The 20,052-nt window shown below is 33.2% G+C and overlaps 1 protein-coding gene across 4 annotated transcripts in view; it reads right to left on the bottom strand.

Annotated features, from left to right (window-relative positions):
* The window catches only part of CADM2 (cell adhesion molecule 2), a 948,208-nt gene that overhangs the window by 138,509 nt on the left and 789,647 nt on the right, over positions 1 to 20,052 (bottom strand). For all 4 annotated transcript variants that reach the window (XM_032477423.1, XM_032477416.1, XM_032477431.1 and 1 more), the window contains 2 exons: positions 5,379 to 5,531; positions 3,103 to 3,240 (listed from right to left, as the gene is read on the bottom strand). In XM_032477423.1, coding sequence (XP_032333314.1) covers positions 3,103 to 3,240; positions 5,379 to 5,531 — 291 coding nt within the window. The remainder of the gene's footprint in view (positions 1 to 3,102; positions 3,241 to 5,378; positions 5,532 to 20,052) is intronic.

The following is a 20,052-nucleotide window of genomic DNA, read 5'->3' as shown; positions in this document are numbered from 1 at the left end:
GGCAAGCTTTATAATCCTCATTTAGCAGATGAAAAAACCAATATTCAGAGACAGAGACAAGACTTTTATAGAAGTTGCTGATACTTCCTAACGTTTTATTCTCTTTAGCAATGTGGTCCCCAAACAGAAGCATCATTATTACCCCCACGTTTAACACACTACTAAAAACAGAAGTTCTCAGGTTCCCACTCAGACCTACTCAATCAGAAAACCAGGGCTCAGGGCCCTATAATCTGAGATTTAACAGGCCCTGGAGGTGATGATGATGCTGGCTAAAGTTTGAGAACCACTGCTCTATACTCTAATAAATATCCTGGCCAAGAAACTGTAATCAGCTAGAACTTTGAAACAACGTTCCCCCAGAAACTTGGCAATTCAATTCAAATGTTAGATAGAAATGGACAAAATATTGTACAGAAAAAATAATTCATCCTGAAATCAGAAGTCACTTTGAAGGCCCATCCCTCCATCCATCCTAGAGTCTGAAACTTAACACAGTGTCAATATGCTGACTGGTCAATACTTAGTTAAAACATATGGAAAATAATCCTTCCCCTTACCATAATAGCTACTTTGGGATTTACATATAGTATACATTCCTCTTTATAGGAAAATATTCCTCATAGCTAGTTCTATTACCCCAAAGTCATCTTAAATATCTCCAAGTCAAGGTTCCTCTTTTTTCATTCGGATATTCACTCATGCCCCATAGAATGCTGTGCACTTGGAACACATTTTAACTATTTCTTATTGAATTGAATTTAGCTGGATTTGATTAGCCTATGTTTTTCCATTGCTTTATACTAGGGATTGTCTTTTTAAAAAGTGTCATGATATTATAGCAAAAATTGTTCAATGATAATAGGAAAACAAATTTTGATTTCTGAAAACACAAGAGTGCAAGACAAGGATGGAGCACTGCCTTCAGGGAGGAGTGTCTGCTGAGGGATTTTGGAGTGAACTTCCACCTGGCGTATCTAGAGGACAGCCATAGTAACGAAGGTGCATTCTGCAGAGAGTACTGCATACATAATAGGTGCATATACACCTATAAAAAACAGTTTAGAGCACTCAGGAATTTAACCAGCTAGTTGTGAAGACAAACTATGTAAACATGTGAAAGAAGAGCTGTAAATAGATAAAAAGCTATGAATGCAAGTGTAGGAATAATAAATGCTCTATTGATAGCCATGCATTAAAGAGCATAGAAAAAAAAAGCTTCACTAATTCTGAAAAGAGTACAGAACCTTATGCTCATTCTGTACATGATTTTGTTTTGATTTTTGGTCTAGTCCTGAATCAGATGATTTTAAAGTATACTGTTTATAAGATCCAAAGTATGTATTTTTATATATAAACAAGTCCCTCTATTTAGTTTAAGAACAACTCTAGCATTCAGAGCAGAAGCCAAATTTGTCAAAAAGTAAGATATTTTATAAAACTATTTTTATGAAAACATTATGTGTTTCTCATAAGGCTACCATATAAAAAACAATCAATCAGTATTAATGACTAGTATGTTAGTCTCTGACCTCTCTGAGGACATATTTACACGAACCACAAATAAAATGGTAAGAAATTAAGAAGAACTAACTATGTCAGAATTCAGAAAGGGTTGCATGTACGTGCAGTAATAAAACAATTTAACTGAAGGAGAGTATTTAAGAAGGAAGAATATTCTAGTATAAACCAAGCCCTTCAAACAGAAAAACATCTGATACAAGAATTCACTGCCTGGAGCTTTTTTATAGGCCAAGGAAATCGGATTTTAAACTTATCCTACAGGTTAAGGCTTTCAATCAGAAGTGCTTAAGCAGAAAAAGTGACTGGCTCAGATCCTTGTCATAGTAAGATAAGTCTGGAAGCGATGTACTGGGTCCATTTAAAAAAGCTCTAACCAAGGCCAGACATTTACTGCACATACCTAAACAAACATATCCTAAAGGCAGAATTAGAATGGATGTTCCTGAGCCCTGGCAGAACATAAGAGAAAGTTTAACTTAGCATAGCAATGTGTCTAACTTGTGTCTTGGGTGCTTTAATTGCTCCAAATTTAGTCCAATAAAGTGAATTTATTACAGGTTCTGAAACAAAGATAGTGATTAGAGATAAATTACAAATAGGTTCCTGATTTGAGAAGAAATTTACAGAGCGAGAGTAATTAAAACAGAAAAGAGACATAATTATTATATGGATTATTAACCCATGATTTCTTGGTAATATAGGCAACTCTATCTGTTAGGTCTACATGCCCACTAGTACAACACTTGAATTATAAGTTAAAATAATCAGAATGGTTTGCATAAACCCATCTCCTAGAAGATTACCTTGAGATTGATACATATTACTACATATATATAGGAAACATTTTTAACAATCACAATAAATTATTCTTATACTTGGATTTTAATGTACCAGTGATATCAGAGCCAAGATATTTGCATGTGTAATATAAAAAAAATTATTAACCTCATTAGCCATCTCCCCTATAAACTTAATCCTCCTAAAAATGCATATTTGTGTGTGTGTATGTAAGTTTAGGTGCATGAAGAGCAGAATTATGCTTAATATTTAAACTTCTGTGCATTTTTACTGAGACAAGTACTTTTTTTGTCCTCTGTGAGAACCACTAAAAATCAGGTTTATTGATGTTTAGCTATTTTATTCTCAGAACTTTGTATTTCCAGAAACCAACAAATTGAAGAAATATTCATGGAGTTTCTCTGTCTATAATCCATATACTGTAGAATATGAGTGTGGAAATTAATCATATCTAACATGTACTTAGTGCTTGTTATTGTCAAGCACAAATCTATGTATTTTAATATATTTTTAATATATTAACACATTTATTCCTCCAACTATCTAATTGGATATATATTATTGTAAAATCTGCTTTACATAAGAGAAAAATGGGGCACACACAGATTATATTAATATACCTTATAAAATTACCTAATTTAAGATAAATCTGGTTCAAATTACACTTAATCAGAAAGTGACTGTGGTATGAAAAAGAAAATACAATATGCCCTGGATCTAACACTTCACATTAGTTTCAGCACATTAATTTTGATTTGGAGATCTTTTCCCATTCCTTACCTTTAATCTCTTTGTCATTTTTGAACCATCTTATATCAGCTGCAGGTTTACTACCAGATGTTTTACAAGTCAGCTGCATCAAGTCTCCCTCCATAACTGGTGATGAAAATCCACTAATTTGAGGCTTCTCAGGAACACCTGAAATTTAAGCAAATAAATGAAATAAACATCAATTACCAGGGTTGATTTGTTCTTATGACTATTATTTTCACAAACTAAACTGGGTGTTTAATGGACAATAACTTCAATCAAGAATAATACACTTCTATATAATAAAATATTTAAAATATATAAAAATATGTGTGTGTGTATATATATACACACACATACTTATGTGTCTGCATATATGCATATTTGTATTTATTATCCTGAAAACATAAAGTGCATTTAGTTCAAAGTCTTTTTTTTTTAATTGAATTTTACCTGTAAAAATACTCTTTGTAAATCTTAAAAGCAACCATTCAATATATCTTAAGATTTACCAGTATGGGGATTTAAGAAGGTAGATTGCTTGCATTGGGAAGTAAACTCTGCAAAGGACATTTCTTTATTATTTAGTAAATTGTGATTTATCTAAAATAGCATCTTTCATTCCTGATTTCATAATTCTTAAAGCTGAAAAACATATTATCTTCTGTGTACTTTGTTCTAGAAAATGCATTTTGGAATAAGGGATTCATCAATAATTGCAACTATACTCCTGATTTCCTGATTCTTCTAAAGTAGAGAATGTCTCTTGATATCATTTGTATTAGAAATGCAATTGTAGTTTTGTGGAGCATAATATGTATTATTTTTAATGCTAGCCACTTAGTACCTTCTCGAGTCCAAATCATCCAATGAATAAGCAGATAACTAATATGCAGATCCCGTATATGAGTGATTGAAATAAAGAAAACTACACATTTTGGGAGTGCAACCATATTCTGTTGTCATGACAGAGGTTTATTAAAATTTCTTCTAAAAGTATTCAGTCATAAAGGCAGGCTGAAAGCTTATTGTACTATTTAATTCAGTTTGAAAAGCATCAAATGTAAGAATACTGGACAGCAGCAATATAAGAAATACAAACTAAAACAACAAGAACAAAGATAAATGACAGATCAACATTTTCCGATTAGCTGACTAGTTGTTTTTTTTTTTTCTGGTTACCTTCATATTGCCTTTAAAAAAATTATGTCACACCACTATTTAATAAACTGAAATTAGCCATTTGTCTATCCTTGGGGTCTCGAGGTAGCTCCTCTACAGAGCAATACATTAACCTTAGGCAATTGTTATCCTGAAATACTCCCTTTAGTGGGTATATACTGTCCTTAATGGCAGACTTGAGAAGATTTTTATAAAAATAGTCCCAGTGGGACTTGCAAAGAAACATATTTCACATCCTATGCACAAAACCAATTCACTAGCAGGATTAAGTTTAATATTCTCACCCAAAAGAATAGCATGCACTAGTTCATTTAAATGCAGTGTTCTGCCTTTATCTATCAAAAAAGGAAGGAGAGCTAGGGGAAAAAAACTCAATCTTTAAATTCCTCTAACTTGTTCAGTACACAGGTGTGTTTCAATGAACTACGGCAATTTCAGCTGATTGGGCCACTGACGTCTGTGGAATCACAGAGAGCTCTGTCTGAGCTGCAGCTTGATTGCCTTGGAATCTCTATGAATGTATTGCTTTTTGGTGTCACTATAACCTTTAGAAAAATCGTCCAATATTTAGAGAATAAAAACAAAAAGAAGCTACAAGATGCATGCACAAGTGACATTATGCACTTCATTTAGAAATCTAGAAAACTACAAAGTCAAAAGGCAAGAAGGTATGTAGAAATGTCAGGGTCCTTTAAAGACACTGAAATACACAAAGGGGTCATATCCAGCAGCCAAAAGATATTAGGGAAGACCCTCATTGGTAACTGATGAGAAAATGGAGGCATATCCTATAGACACGTTGAACTCAGTATGCTCACTATTCTATCACTTTACACAAGGATCACCATATATGCATTATATAGATGAGCTGACACAAAGGAATTTAGTTGAAAATCAAGAAACGTGGTGTCTGTTGCTGGCCAGGAAACAAAATGGCTGTGTTCTCCAGAAGTCATATAAATCTTTACACCTCTCTTTATTTATAAAATGGAAAAGTGACTAAGTGGCTTTTTAAAATGCCCTCGGATGATCCTCAAAGTGTATATTTGTTATTGATTCATGTTGTTGTTGCTGTACACACCTCTCTGGCTTGTGATTACATAGTGTTAGTCCTTTGCACTTACCCAGAACAGTGAGATAGGCCTTGGAAGTTTTGACAGGCATTGTAAATAAAGAACAGGTGTATTGTCCTTCATCAGAGAGAGAAACATCACTGACGCTGATACTCAATTCATGCCAGGAAGCCCGAACCAGCTCGATCCTATTGTCCCTTAAAGCTAGAAAAATAAAATATTGGAAATATGAACAACATCAGGAAAAGTCAGTACTGTTAGGTTACATATTTTTAGCACATCACAATAAATATTTTCTTTGGCTATATGTCTAAATCTAATTTCCTGAAATGTTTTAAAGGAAGGTTTAAATATATTGAAATACTTTATCAGATTTGTGTAACCAAAGTAGAATTAAATGTTCCTTAATGTTCTCAGAAATAACTTTTTAATTAAATGATTCCATCTAGTAAGTAAAACACTTTGGATGAGGTAGATGTTGATAGTGATAAAAATGGCTTTCCTCCACAGTCTTTCACTGGTTACCAGTGCCAAGAAAACTGTAAACAAAAGGGTTCACTTTTATGCACAAATACATTTGGAAAACTATGACTGCTGCATGACCTCTAAAAGACCAACAATGAACCTTAGGATTTTGAAAGTTCTCTGCAGTAGAGATACCTGTTAAACTTTTTTTTTTTTTCTTTTTATTAAGAGCTGACTTTCAGCTGAAAAACAAGTCAGGTACCTGATGTTTAAATTTGCTCTGATTGGTTGTTTCCTCTGCTGTACCTGTCTGTTAAATACTTTTATATGCTTTGGTTCAAACCACCTTTTCTATCACAGAAGACTTTTTTCACTGAAGATCTCTTAGCTTCTTGCTGATTTATGCTCCTTTTGACTCATTTGGGGAAAATATTAAAAAGTTTAAATATCATTTTACGCCTTACTAAGTGTAGTTATAAAACCTGGAATTAAGCAAGAAGTGACCAAAGGAGTACTCTGAAAGGTAGAAAGAGGAAAGAGGACCAGTTAGGGATACCAGGACCTGAGGAACAACACAGTGGCTCCCCAGCCAACTGTAGAAGGCAACTGAGGCATGGCTTCTCCTAAACAGAACCCAGCAACAGAAAGTGGCCTAGGTAGACCCATTTTTATTGCAGATCAAATGGGATTCCTACCAGGAACTTCAGGAGACACTGGGCTACCCAAAAGGGTAATCAAGTGAGCACAACACTGCCAAGTGCCATGTAAAGCAATCTCCTTCCCCACTGGGCTGGAGACTCCCCTGCCCTCCTGAGAGGCAATGGTCAATTGGGCAGCATGGACGGTGGGTCAGTCCTGCTATAATAATTACTCAGCCTTTGAAATGATCTTCAATGAGCCAAAGAACCACTTACCCCAACTAGAACACTAGGAAATATGGCCTGAGGAAGTTCCTCTGCCTTCTTAGGTGGCACCAGTAGAGATGAATGCAACTCCCCATGGAACCAGACAACTCAAAGTGTCTGATTAGCACCACAAAGGCTCTGAAGATTAAGTTGTTGGTATAGTCATGGTGTACAAATGTAAGCCAAGATCTGTGTGCTAAACCTAAACAAAATGATTGCCTTCTAGAACAGAAGATGTAAATAGGACGGAGTCTCCTAACATAATAGCCAAATGCCCAGGATGTGATAAAAAAAAAAAAAATCACTGGTCACACCAAATACCAGGAAAAACATAACTTGAATGAGAAAAAATAATCAACAGATAACATACTCATGGACATAGAAAACAAACTGGTTACCAGGGGGAAAATCTAATTGGGGGGGATAGACTACGAGTTTGGGATTAACAGATATACATTACTATATATAAAATAGATAAACAATAAGGATCTACTGCATAGCACAGGGAACTATATTCAATTTCTTGTAATGAGCTGTAATGGAAAAGAAACAGAAAAAATATATATGTATGTATATATTTGTATAACTGATTCGCTTTGCTATACATCTGAAACTAACACTGCAAACTGATTACACTTCAATAAAAAATAACAATAAAAAATGTTGAGAAGGAATGAAAGGCAAAAAAAAAAATCAATAGATGCTAACACTGAGTTAAAACAGACGTTGGAATTATCTGACAAAGAATTTAAAGAAGCCATGCCCATGTTAAAAATGCTTTAACAAATAATTAACTAATTATCCTAAAACAAATAATAAATAAAGAAAGCAAAATAATATAAAAACTATTTTAAAAGAATCAAAAGGAAATTATAGAAGTCAAAATGCAATAACCATAACAACTCATGAGATTGGCTTAATAGTACAATGTAGATGTCAGTGGATATAATCAGTGAACTTAAGGATAAAACAATAAAATTCACCCTTTCTGAACAAGAGAGAGAAAATAGATTGGAAAATAACAAACAAACAAAAATAAACAAACAAAAAACAGAGCCTCAAGGACTTGTAGGAGAATAACAAAATATCCAACACTGGTACCATATGAGTCCCAAAAGAAGAGAAAGAGAGTGGAGCTGAAAGAATTTAAGAAATAGTGATCAAAATCTTCACAAGTTTGGTATAAGAAATACATTTACAAAAACAAGAAGAGGAGCAAACTGAAATAAGTTAAACCCAAAGAAGTCCTTACCAAGATACATTAAAATTAAACTCCTGAAATCCAAACAGAAAAAAAAAAAACCAAAAAAAACCCTTGAAAGCAGCCAGAGAGAAACATATATTACCTGTAAGAGGACACTAGCTCATATGATAAAAGATTTCTCATTGGAAATCATGGAGGTCAAAGGGAGTGGCATATTTTTCAAAGTGTGGAAACGAAAGAACTGTCGATAGTGGATTCTTATCCAGCGAAACTGACTTCCAGGTATCAAGGGGAAAGAAATATATTCTTAGAAAAAGGAAAACTAAGAATATGTTTCCCTTGCAGATCTGTCTTAAAGAAAAGTTCAAGTTCTTCAAACAGAATAGAAGAAATTTTGGAGCATCAAGAAGGAAAAAAGAACAATTGAAAGAACAAAAAATTGGGATAGATACAATATAGACTATCCTTCTTCTCCTGAGTTTTCTCCATTACATGATGTTAGAAACAAAAATTGTAACATTGACTGATGCAGTGTGCAACACATATGGAAGGAATGCTCAAGACAAGTAAAAACTGGACAGGGCAAAGGAACCTAATGGTTTCCATACCTGACTAGAAGTGGTAAAACTGGTAGACTGTGGTAAGTCCTAAATGTATAGTATTTCAATACCTGGATCAACTACTAAGAAAACATACAAGTGAAAGTGATACAATCAAAAACTCTATAAATAAAGTTGAAAGAGATAGAGAAAAGATTAGTGGCTACCAAAGGTTAAGGATAGTTAAGAGTTGGTGGGGATGGGGAGGGATATGAGTGTGGTTATAACACCACAGCTATATTCAAATTCTTGTAACAAGCTGCAATGGAAAATAATCTGAAAAAATATACATATGTATGTATATGTATAACTAAATTGCTTCGACTATACGTCAATAAAAAATAAGAATTAAAAAAAACACAGCACAAGGGATCTTTGTGGTGATAGAACTGTTTTGTATGTTGACTGTGGTGATGGATATATTAACCTACAAATGTAATAAAATTGAATCAAACTAAATACAGACACACACACACACACACAAATGCATGCATGTAAAATTGGTGAAACCCAAATAAGATTGGTGGACTATATCAATGTCAATTTTCTAGTTGTAACATCTTTGCAAGATGTTATTTGGGTGAAGGGTACATGGACTTCTCCATATTATTTCTCACAACTAGGCATGAATGTACACTAAAAACACAGTTTAAAAAATTTATGCACAGTTGATGGAATAGGGGAAATGGTTAGGTTCTCAAAGCTTAAAATTCATTATATACCTTGGCCATAGAATAAGATAGGGATTCCAAGTATCATATATTCTTAAATTGCCTGTACCTTTCCTTCGTGCTTTGTGAGAGAAGCAGGCAATTAGAAAATATAAAATATTCTGGAAAATTCTAAATCTTCATGATTTTAAGTGTATTTAAAAAAATCATCCTCCCATTTACTCAAAAAACACACACCTTAATGATTACAGTCCCTCTGAGACCATTCTTTGTTAACTCTAATTTCATAAGGAGACACATATTTGCAAAGATTTTAAAAACTGCTTTTTAATGAATATAAAAAATAAGGAAGTTAGACTATGATTGTGTTTACAACTCCATTAGAGTACAGCAGACATTTTATAAAAATATCTATTTCATACTCTATCTCCTACACTCCCTAATATATATATATGCCTTGTTCAGTTGCAAGAGGAAAACAGTGGGACACAGATTTGTCATTTCCTCAATAGGACCTCATGCTATATCAACCATTTTTCAAAGCTATGATTGATTTAGAAAAAAAATTTATCACTTATTTCTTGGCTTTTTAAAAAAGAAGTCACCAAAAGGGAAAACCTCAGGTTCCTGCCATGATACTGTATGGGTAAAACATGCTACTCACTCCCTGTGTTCAATTCCATTTCCTCTAACACAGGTCCCACTGACAGAGGGAGAGCGAGCTTACAATTTTCAGTGAATCTTGGCAAAAGGAATTTAACTCTCTTTTTGTCAGACTATCATATGGTAACTATATAACATTACCAAAATCAAATTAAATTACTCAATACATACAAATATAAAAATTCATATTTAAACCACTTGTGTGCAGTAAAGCTAAAAAGCACTAACTTTGGAATCAAAAGATCTACTTTAAGTACTTATACGAGGTCAGGTTTTCTGTGGGTAATAATGTATCTCCATCTTTGGATTATGATGGGAACTTAATGATATTATGTAATGTGTCAAGTGCTTTAAAACAAATCTGCAATGATATATTAAAATATTTGGGGTTTGGAATCTTGAGAGAATTGAAATTTTTAGAGTCTGAAATGTCTCAATTGACTCAGATTACCAAATCATATAATTTTTTTTTGTTGTTTCATGATCCCTACTAACCTTGACTAAAAATTAGGCTCTGAAAGTAGAATACCTGCATTTTAATGTAAGCTTTGTTATTGGTTAACCATATGAACCCAGGTAAGTCACTTAAATATTGTGTACCTCAGTCTGCTAAGTGTTAGGTAGAGATTACACAACTGAGTAAAAGTATAAGGAATATGGTTTAGAGAACTGAAATATATGAATATATACTCAAAACTTGAAAACATGTTCCCAAAAGCCAAGAAACTGACATAGTTAGTACATAGATTATTTATTGCATAAATTTCCTTGATAATTTATTTTCCAAAACAGAAGAGTTGCCTGAGGAGATCCTCACTGGATTGAACATTTTAAGCAAATCTTACATCTACAGCATTTATCTTTTCAAGTTTGTAAATACTTATGATGTCATTCTTCAATTCACTTTATCACAGCATTTTAAGTATGAAAGAATAACAGGAAATCTTGAAAAGTCCAAAGAGGGATGTAATATAACTCAGTGGATTCTCTGTGAGTGGCGTCTTTGTCTTGCTCATTGCAGCACCCTGAACCATCACTATCTGCATGGGAGGTATTTGGTGAATGACTACTGAATGGAAACTGAAAGCCAAACTGTCTACGGTAAGAGCAGAGTGAAAAAGAACTGAATTAGGAAGTCCTCTTTGATACATCTCTAAGATCTCCCATAGGAGAAAAGCCAAAAAAAAAAAAGGAGAAAAAAAAAAGTGCCCTGTTTAGATGCTGTTGAGCATAAAAGCCCTAGAAACATGCTACAAAATTTATTAACAAAGTGACCGATCTTTGAAAAATTATATGAAATACTGAATGAGTGATCTCTGAAGCTACTGTCATGTTATCTTACGGTTTCCAAATGAACACGAAAGGTAGCAGTTAATCAGAAATAACCCATATTTTCCACATAGCAAGTCCCATGTATTTATAGTGAACTTCAATAAAGAATTGTCATATTGTCAGCTGAAGTGAATTCAATCATTAAAAAAAAGGTGTTTTTCCTTTGAGAATACAGAATGTTACCTAAATTATCTTTTAAAAAACACATTTCATTAAAAAATAGATTTTAAACATTATCCCAGGAATAATTGAAGAAAACAAATGAGTATGTGTAATAAAGGGATGAAAGGTAATTGCTCACACATCACAGAGATGAAAATGAGCTAGTGGGTTAAGTGGGCTACTCTGAGGTCACAGTTCATCAGCCATTAGGTGCCTATCCTCCACTGGTGAGGTGATTTAACAGTTCAAAACTCTGACCTCTGGAGAATTTAATTTTAGCTGCAAATAAGAAGTACTGACCAATGAATAAGAATCTATTAAATAGCACTTAACTCGGTGAAAATTATTTTCCCAACATACCGTTGGTTCTAAATGGTTCATCAATCATACAAATGTATATTTGGGATTCATATTGGGTAAAATAAAAATTCCTGATGATTACTTGGTGAATTTTAGACACATTTTACCCTTATTTCTAACAAATGTTACTGGCATATTTAATAAATCGTGTATCAATTAGTTTTAAACCAAATTAACTTAATAACATTAATACTATTGAATTTATCTAACACTATTCATTTAAGAAAATAATAGCAATTTGTGCATACTTGTACTAATAGTTTTCCCTCCTTAAATGTTGTGATATTTATAAAGGTGATCACATACTTCATACCAGAAATATTTTCAACTATCTTTAATTTCCCGTAAGTAGTACTTTATGTCATATTTTAGGATGCTTAAATGATAAAAACATATTTCATGATGTAAACACATTTCAGAGACTATTAAAATGTAGCAGATAACATCTCCATTGTTTTTGCATTTCTTCCTAGTTAATCCATTTGATCTAAAACTTTCTGAAATCACGATTATATCTCTTTATATTTATATTTATTTTTATAAGTATTTATATTTCACAGAAGGCTTTACGCATATCACAGTACATAGAGATGCCCATTAAAATTCACTGGATTAAGTTTAACATGTGGGTCATCAATCTTGCATATAATATTCTATAATTGTACATATTAACATCATTTTAGAAAATTCCATATAGTAAATGAGTATTATGTGCTGAATTATTTTATTATAATTCACTATATTTTGTAGACAGGAACTAAAGGAAAGCCTACATGAGGATGATACAAGTAATTTCTAGTGTCATTTTGGCTACTTAAATTCTCAATGTTGAGCATACATTTCCAAGAGCATACCATCCTACACCAATAGGATTTAGCCAAAGCAATCACTGCATATATCTAAAAATTTTCTTAAACATATTATTTTCCAACCAGTAAGTTTCATTGAGTAAAGTAAGTTTAACATCACTAGTGTGATGGGTTTTCAAGAAAGACAGATATGTCAGCCTTCATTCTCCGTGTTCTCAGCTTGTGTCCACCATCCAGGTGTCCCCACTTGATATCTATAGGGAGTTTAGCTATAGCAGTGCAGAAGCCAGGTTCTGCCTAGGGGAAAGATATATATAAGAATGCTGCACGTGGCCTTTGATTCAATATCAAGTTTTATTCTGTTGCTTGCTGACTAATAATGTATTCCTCCCCATGGTTGTGACTTTGGTGTTTCAAGGTTGCCCAGACCAGCACTCTTATTTGTTTCCTGACTTCTGTAACAGGCCTGCTCTCTGTACCCTATCCACTATGCTAACCTTAGACCTGTGCTAACTACTCTGTTTTGCCCCTTCTGATCATTCTAGAACTGATCACTAACCAAATTGATTCATGCCATCTGCCAGCTCTCTGTTTCAGCTCAAATATATACTATCCCCAAGGGTAAAAACTAGGATGAGGAATTAAAGCTTCAGTGAGGTCAACTTTGTCTTTGTGTATCAGAATATATATATATATTTGCTAATTAAATCTGTTTCCTAATAAACCAGAAAGGAAAAACAAGTCAAATAGCTCTAATATAGTTTTAAATGCGTCACAGATTCCAGGCTCTTTTCATTTTCCTAATACACCTATATCCCTACCCAATTATCTCTTTTGTAAGATAACATTTAAATTGTCGCATCACATAAAGCCCTAAAGACCAGAAACATGCTTACTTTTCTAGTCTATTTCTTGACTCTTCTCAGACCTTGCAGTTGGTGTACTGACATGTATGACGTCAAAATATGCCTCTAGATATTATACAAGAGGAAGGTTAAGATGAAAATCTAGCCATTCTTCTTACAAGTGTTAATATATGTTAATTCATTAATATCTCAAGTATTTTGTTAATAGCATAATCATATACTGATTATAATTAGTATATGTTATTTATGATACTACTATGGACCGCCAGAAATAAAGGAGTTAACACATACAGACAGAATAAAATATCAAGCTAGTGAATTCTTTTGTGTTTTGTTCTTTTACAGTCATACAACATAAAACAATCTAAATCAATCTTCTGGAAAATTGGTAAAAACAACCATTGCTCCAGAGCTGATATTTGGTCTACCAAGTTTCAGCTGGGACTGAATTTTTACTGAAACCATATTAAATGGAGTTTTAGAATAGAAATGTGAACAAAACCCAAGCAATAAATCTGGAAACTGTGTCACTATTTGAAGGAAGTTTTTTCAGTGGTAGAATTCAATTTTTAAATCCCAGAGTTTCTTATTTCAAATGTATAAAAACAAAAAGTCACTACTCTCACTCCTCTACTTGTAATCTGTTATTATGAAACATTTAAAAAACCAAAATGTTACCATACCTAACATGTACTAAAAATTAGTAAGCCTGGGTATGGAAAATGTATTTCCATACTTGAGGAAAGGATATAAACTCCATGGTATTTCTACTTTCCACCTTCTCATCTTTGCTAAGTCTTGTCCCTCAGAGTTTCCTCCTCATGGAAACCCCTCCACTTTTCCACTCTTTTAAATTCCTAAAGCTCTGCACACAGACAACATTCATAATGCATCTGTATCCCTGCCCAATTATCTCTCTTGTAAGGTAACATTTAAACTCTCACATTATATAAGGCCCTAATGAACAGAAACGTTTACTTTTCTGATCTATTTCCCCATCCCTCTTCAAAATGCCTAATAATTTAAAAATGCATGAACATTTGTTCAAATATAGAACGTAATCCATGCCTCTTTATGTAAAAACATATATTCCCTGCATGTCTCCAGGTCATACTTATCATTCAAACTAATTAACATATTGCTTTGTTGATAAATTCTTCCATGCTGTCCACCTCAAACTACATTCACTCCTTCCTTTAGGCTTTCGGGGCAAGAAAGTACATGAAGCTCACTAACAATTTGTTGAGTTAATGAGAGATTAAAAGCGAACATTATGTGGTCCATTACTTATATGCTGATAGGTACCATTTATCTTATTATATGGTAATCTCCTGGAGCATCCAGCCACGGATGAGACTGCTACCTACTGCCCACAGCCATGAGCACAGTGCTCTGAATATAATTCCCAGTCTCTCCATCAGGTGAGAGTGAATGAACAAGTGAAAGCTCACTGAATAAATAAAATGGCAGGTGCACCTGGTGAATCATCTCATACAATAAGTAAGGAGGGTATGCTCTAGAAAAAATGACAGTTTTACATGATAATGACTTTGAACTTTTTATGTTCTAATAGATTCTTTGCACCTGATAATTTTCATTTTGTAAAATTTGACTTGAAAGGAGTTTCCAGCTATTGATTTTTAGTTTCTAAATCATTAGGCTAGTTTTTTTCTTACTTATATAGTACCAAAATATCATTAAGAGATCAAAATAAACCAAAAAAAGTTCATAATTCACACAAAACTCATTTTTCTGACCCCATTCTAAATATCTTTCTCCATTTTGACATAAATTGAATTATGTAACTGAAACTTTAAACATCTAAGGCAGGTGAGTATCCCCCTACACCATATAATAGCCCATGCCTGTAAAACTTCTAAACCTATGGATTCAGACTATGAAAATTTACTCCTTCTGTTTAAGATAGTAAGTAGGCTTACCTTACTTTGACTTTTACAATTTTATATGGCAAGAAGAACTTTGTAAAGCCAGGGCAAATGCACTTAAATTTTCTTTCGTATCTCTAGTTAACTGTCTAGGTATCATTACACCCACTAATTTTACAGTAGAGTTGCATTTTAGTGGCTTGAAGTACAGGAAGTTTCTCTAACATGTCAGAGTAAAGGACTGCTCAAGGCCACTGATGGAGGCAATGTACACTACACAAGTATTAGTGACATTAGCTGTTATCTTCATCTTTTGACTGTGAAAACCTTCTGAGAGGAAGTGAGCCTAGGGAAGCATGGGTAGCAAATTTTCCTGGCAGAGGCCTGGAAACACGAATATCACTTGAGTTAACATTCCACGTCTGGACACATGGCCGTACTTCAAGGGAGGCTAGCAAACACAGTCCAACTGTATGCATTGGAAGGGGCGATATTAGTAAGCAGTTAGTATAGTTTCTGCCTTGCTACTGTAGGTTTATTTGTACCACTACATCTATATATGCTAATGCTTCTATATTAAAATTGGTGTTGATACCCAGGAATGATAGAAAACAATAGATAATAGACTGTCTCTAGTCATAATTCCACTTAGTTACTAAATTATAAAAAAGAATTACCAATCTATTGTTTACAAACATGTTCTCCTTAACACCTCCTTGGATTCAGCAGAGAAGAAATATCTATAAAAGTAATGCTAATTATGTTCTATTGACTATGTCATCTAAGCTATCAGCATGACCTTAGTTTTACAAAACGGGAGAGTTCTACAGATTCTTCATATAATGATGGGATCATCTAAAATCTCTAAAACTTGAGAATTCCATACAAACTTTTACTAAGATAACTACTGGGAAAGGAAAACACTGCAAACACACACACACACACACACACACACCCACTCATATACTATTAGTATATAGTAATTTCATCTCTCTGACAATCCATACAGTACATTTTGATAAAGAATAAAAGTAGTTCCAAGACTGTAAATCACATATGATAAATATATAATTTAAATTTGGGGAGTATTTTCACTGGACGAGAGAACACTGAGAGTAGATGAAGTGGTTACTGACATGTGAATAGGAGATCATACTTATCCTGATCAAATCATTCAATTTGAGAAGCTAGTAAGAGGTCCATTTGGATTTGATACAGAGACTGTCTTTCTATTTATTGAGCTCTTCACAATTGTAATTAGGAAACTCATGAGAGAGTGGGCTCTGTCAAAAATGTTGTTTAATTAATGGCAACCTGGTCTCCTGCCAGGAATGTTTAAATGTCTTCCTCTCATTGCATGAAAATATGTCCTAAATGACTTTTGAAGTCCCTTGCAATGGTTTTAGGAACCTACTTTTGAAATTTACACATTCAATTTATAAATTTGTTTAATCACAAATATGCCCAGATGCAATAATCAGGAATCACTAACTCAATGGCATATCATACTTGATGTATGCTTTTATCTATTAAAAAAAAACTCAGTAGATTTTGAACGTGTTTTCAAACAGTGAGTTACACTTTAATTTCATTAATAGTATTATTTATCCATATTTTAAAACCATCTAATATGAATTTACACTTTGTGCTCAATATATAGCTGAAATTTGACTGAATTTTAGGCTGAAAATGTTGTCATTTATAAGTTAATGATTCATCAAGAATTGCTGAGATAATTGAGTATATTTCAAAATTTCATCTTTAGAAAATTAGTATGCATATGCTCAAAATGGTTTGTCTTTCTCTTAGGTTTCAGTACTCCCATCAAACAAATGCAAAAGCAAATGTGTGTGTGTGTGTGTGTGTGTGTGTGTGTGACTGTAATGCATAAAATATTTTACATCAGATGATTACTTTTCCTTAATATCATCTTGCTGGGATAAAAATTAGAGGCATTACATTCTTATTAATAGTATTATCTCTCTCTTCGAAAAATGGGTTAAGGATAAAAGAATATACCATTTGTCAGATATCATAAGAACATAACAGAAACTTTGCTCATGAAATTCACACCTAAAGTGCCAAAAGATTCACTTGATATACAAAGCATTTGGAAAAAAAAATCAAATACACCAGTACTAGTAGTAACCTATCAAACATGTTCTGCAAATAACATAGCAAAGCCCGATTTTACTTCAGTCTTCAGAATGCTCTTCACTCCTCAAAGTTTAAATAATTGACAAACATACAACAGCAACTATGATGTGTTACTAACACAAAATGCCCAAATGCGGCTATATATGCAACTACATTTTAGTTTGGTGAATAAAGACCATGTTTACTAGAAGCCTTACCCTAATACGAATACTACACAATTTGTAGTTAATGTATATTATATCTGTTCAATATCTAGTATGGGTAGTTTTATGAGGCATGATTGTTAATAGATAATAATCATAATTTAATAACTATAAAAGTCTGATAAACATTTTCAAAGACTTATACAAACTTTTCTCCCCCATCTCCCACAAATAAAAGTTTGTGAATATTTTCTTGGCTTCTTCAAAACAGTATTTCTCTAGGTGTTTGTCACATTATTTCTTATTTTCCTTGGGAAAATATCTTTCGGCTTTTGATACAGTTCACAATTTGATACAGCTCACTATTTGCCTGCTTTCAGAGAACAAGAAAACGATGTGGTATTTGAACTAGTTTCTGTAAGCTTTCATTCTCTCCAACAACCTACAATATACCAGTCCCCTCAAAGACATATGAAACTAATTTTTTCACATCCCACCATAAAACCACCGTATGTAGCCATGTGGTATTATTCTCATAGAGCAGTTCTATCAAAGAGACAAGCAGATTGTATGTCATGCTATTATGGAAATTTATACACAAAAGTTAGTTGAGAATGAAAAACATCTGCCTTCATTAGAGAAACCAGCCTTTGGTATTTGTGATCTTTTACCTTTATAGGGGCCCATACCCTGTGAAAGCCTGGAACTGGATTTGTAAAATAGGAGGAGAAAATGACTCAAGAATACTTTGTGTATGTTTCTTAGGATCTCAAAGTCTCATCTCCTACAGTCTGAAGTTTGGTTTAAATTTTCACGGTTTTGCCTTCATTTTGTGGACAATATTAGGTGAAATAAATTCCATAGTATAGAAACTTTCAAAATCTAGGCACCTGTTAATATATTTAAGAAAATCACTTTTATACTTTTGAAATTCAGGTAGAACCACAAAAGACATAAATATAATACAGATTTCATTAATATTAGTCCACTGATTCCTATGAAACATGTTTAATATTTTTCATTGCCAATATGTATTTGTTACTGGATGTTTCACAACTTGATCTTCTTTCTGATCAAATGGCCTCAATTTCTCCAGTTTTTACTATGTTTCCTCCTCTTGTGGGGAAAAGGTGTGTGTGAATCTTCCAGAAAGTAAATACTGCCTCTAAAAATCAGCCCATTAATATTGATCATGAATATTGTTTTTAAAATATCTTCTTGTATAAATCAAACATTCTGTGGGAATGGAGTCAATCTCAGAGTAATAAAAATAAATCACAATTTACTGTGTAGAGCTGAAGTATGACATCCAACTTTCTAGGTTTAAAGCATTGAATTTTCTTATATTACATCATAGAGTTTGATTTCTTTTTCGTTCTCTAAATGAGTTTCTAAAAGTGCTACTCAATATTAAATTATACGCTAACATTTAAAAGTCTGGTAATGTGTTAAAATATATGGCACTGATATTTTGCTTATAAAACATTTTAGTGAAAGGTAGATAAATTTAAAAGATAAAAAACAAAATGCAACATATCTTAATATGTCACTACAACTAAAGTATAAAATACTAGAAAATTTTCATATGTATATATTATACAATATATACAGTTTTATATATATGTAGTTATATTGTATATATAAGCTCATACATTTTGTATAAATACATACACTGCTAGGGATATATGTTATATATATAAATAATCATATATATAAATAAATAAGGCAATTTAAAATAAAGGAGGAAAAAAATCCATTGTACAACTGAAATGATTGAAGCTGAGAAGCCCAGGACACATGAGGAGTGACTGATGAAAGCTAATTTGATAAAAGGCTTTTTAGGAGTGAGTATGGAAAGGGACTTTTTTTTTTTTCCAGTAATTCACACAAGTAATATTCCAAAACTTACTGAAGAGAAAAAATATACATCAAATTAGACACATCATGTGAAATCTACAATAAAAGAGGACGTTGTGCTTTATTGCATTAAATAGAATGGTTCAGCAGTAACCTTGAACTCCTACTTTGTAGCTGGGTTGAATTGAGATATACTGTAGAGGTGCCTTCTGAAGCCCGTGGAGAAAGCACAACCACACACTACTCTTGCTAATTCTCAGGAGGTAGATCCATAGTGTGACATGCACTGCTTCAAAGGCTCCAGTACTCCGTGACTCCCTGGCTTTCCAACCAAGCTCTGAGCTCTGGACTTAGGGCTTTGAGCTTGACTTGGCTTTGGAGACTGAGGTAGCCCAACAACCAGCCTACTCTGTAGAAAAGATCCTGGCTCTCTCTTGGAGAGCTTTCACCGGGATAATGAGGACTGTATGAAAGGAAAGAGTATATAAAATCGCCTTCCGATGAAAGGTGAACAAGAAAAACACGTGTTTTAGAAATAATCTGCTACAAAACTGTATTCCCTTTGTACATTTCACAAAACACTTAGAGCAGCCTTACTATGTGAATACTTTCTGGGATTTCCCTATTGGACACACAAAAAAGGCCT

This window comes from Camelus ferus, chromosome 1 (assembly GCF_009834535.1).
Source record: "Camelus ferus isolate YT-003-E chromosome 1, BCGSAC_Cfer_1.0, whole genome shotgun sequence".
NCBI lineage: Eukaryota > Metazoa > Chordata > Mammalia > Artiodactyla > Camelidae > Camelus > Camelus ferus.
Note: the sequence above shows the minus strand (reverse complement) of the source record. Positions and strands in the feature narration are given on the sequence as shown.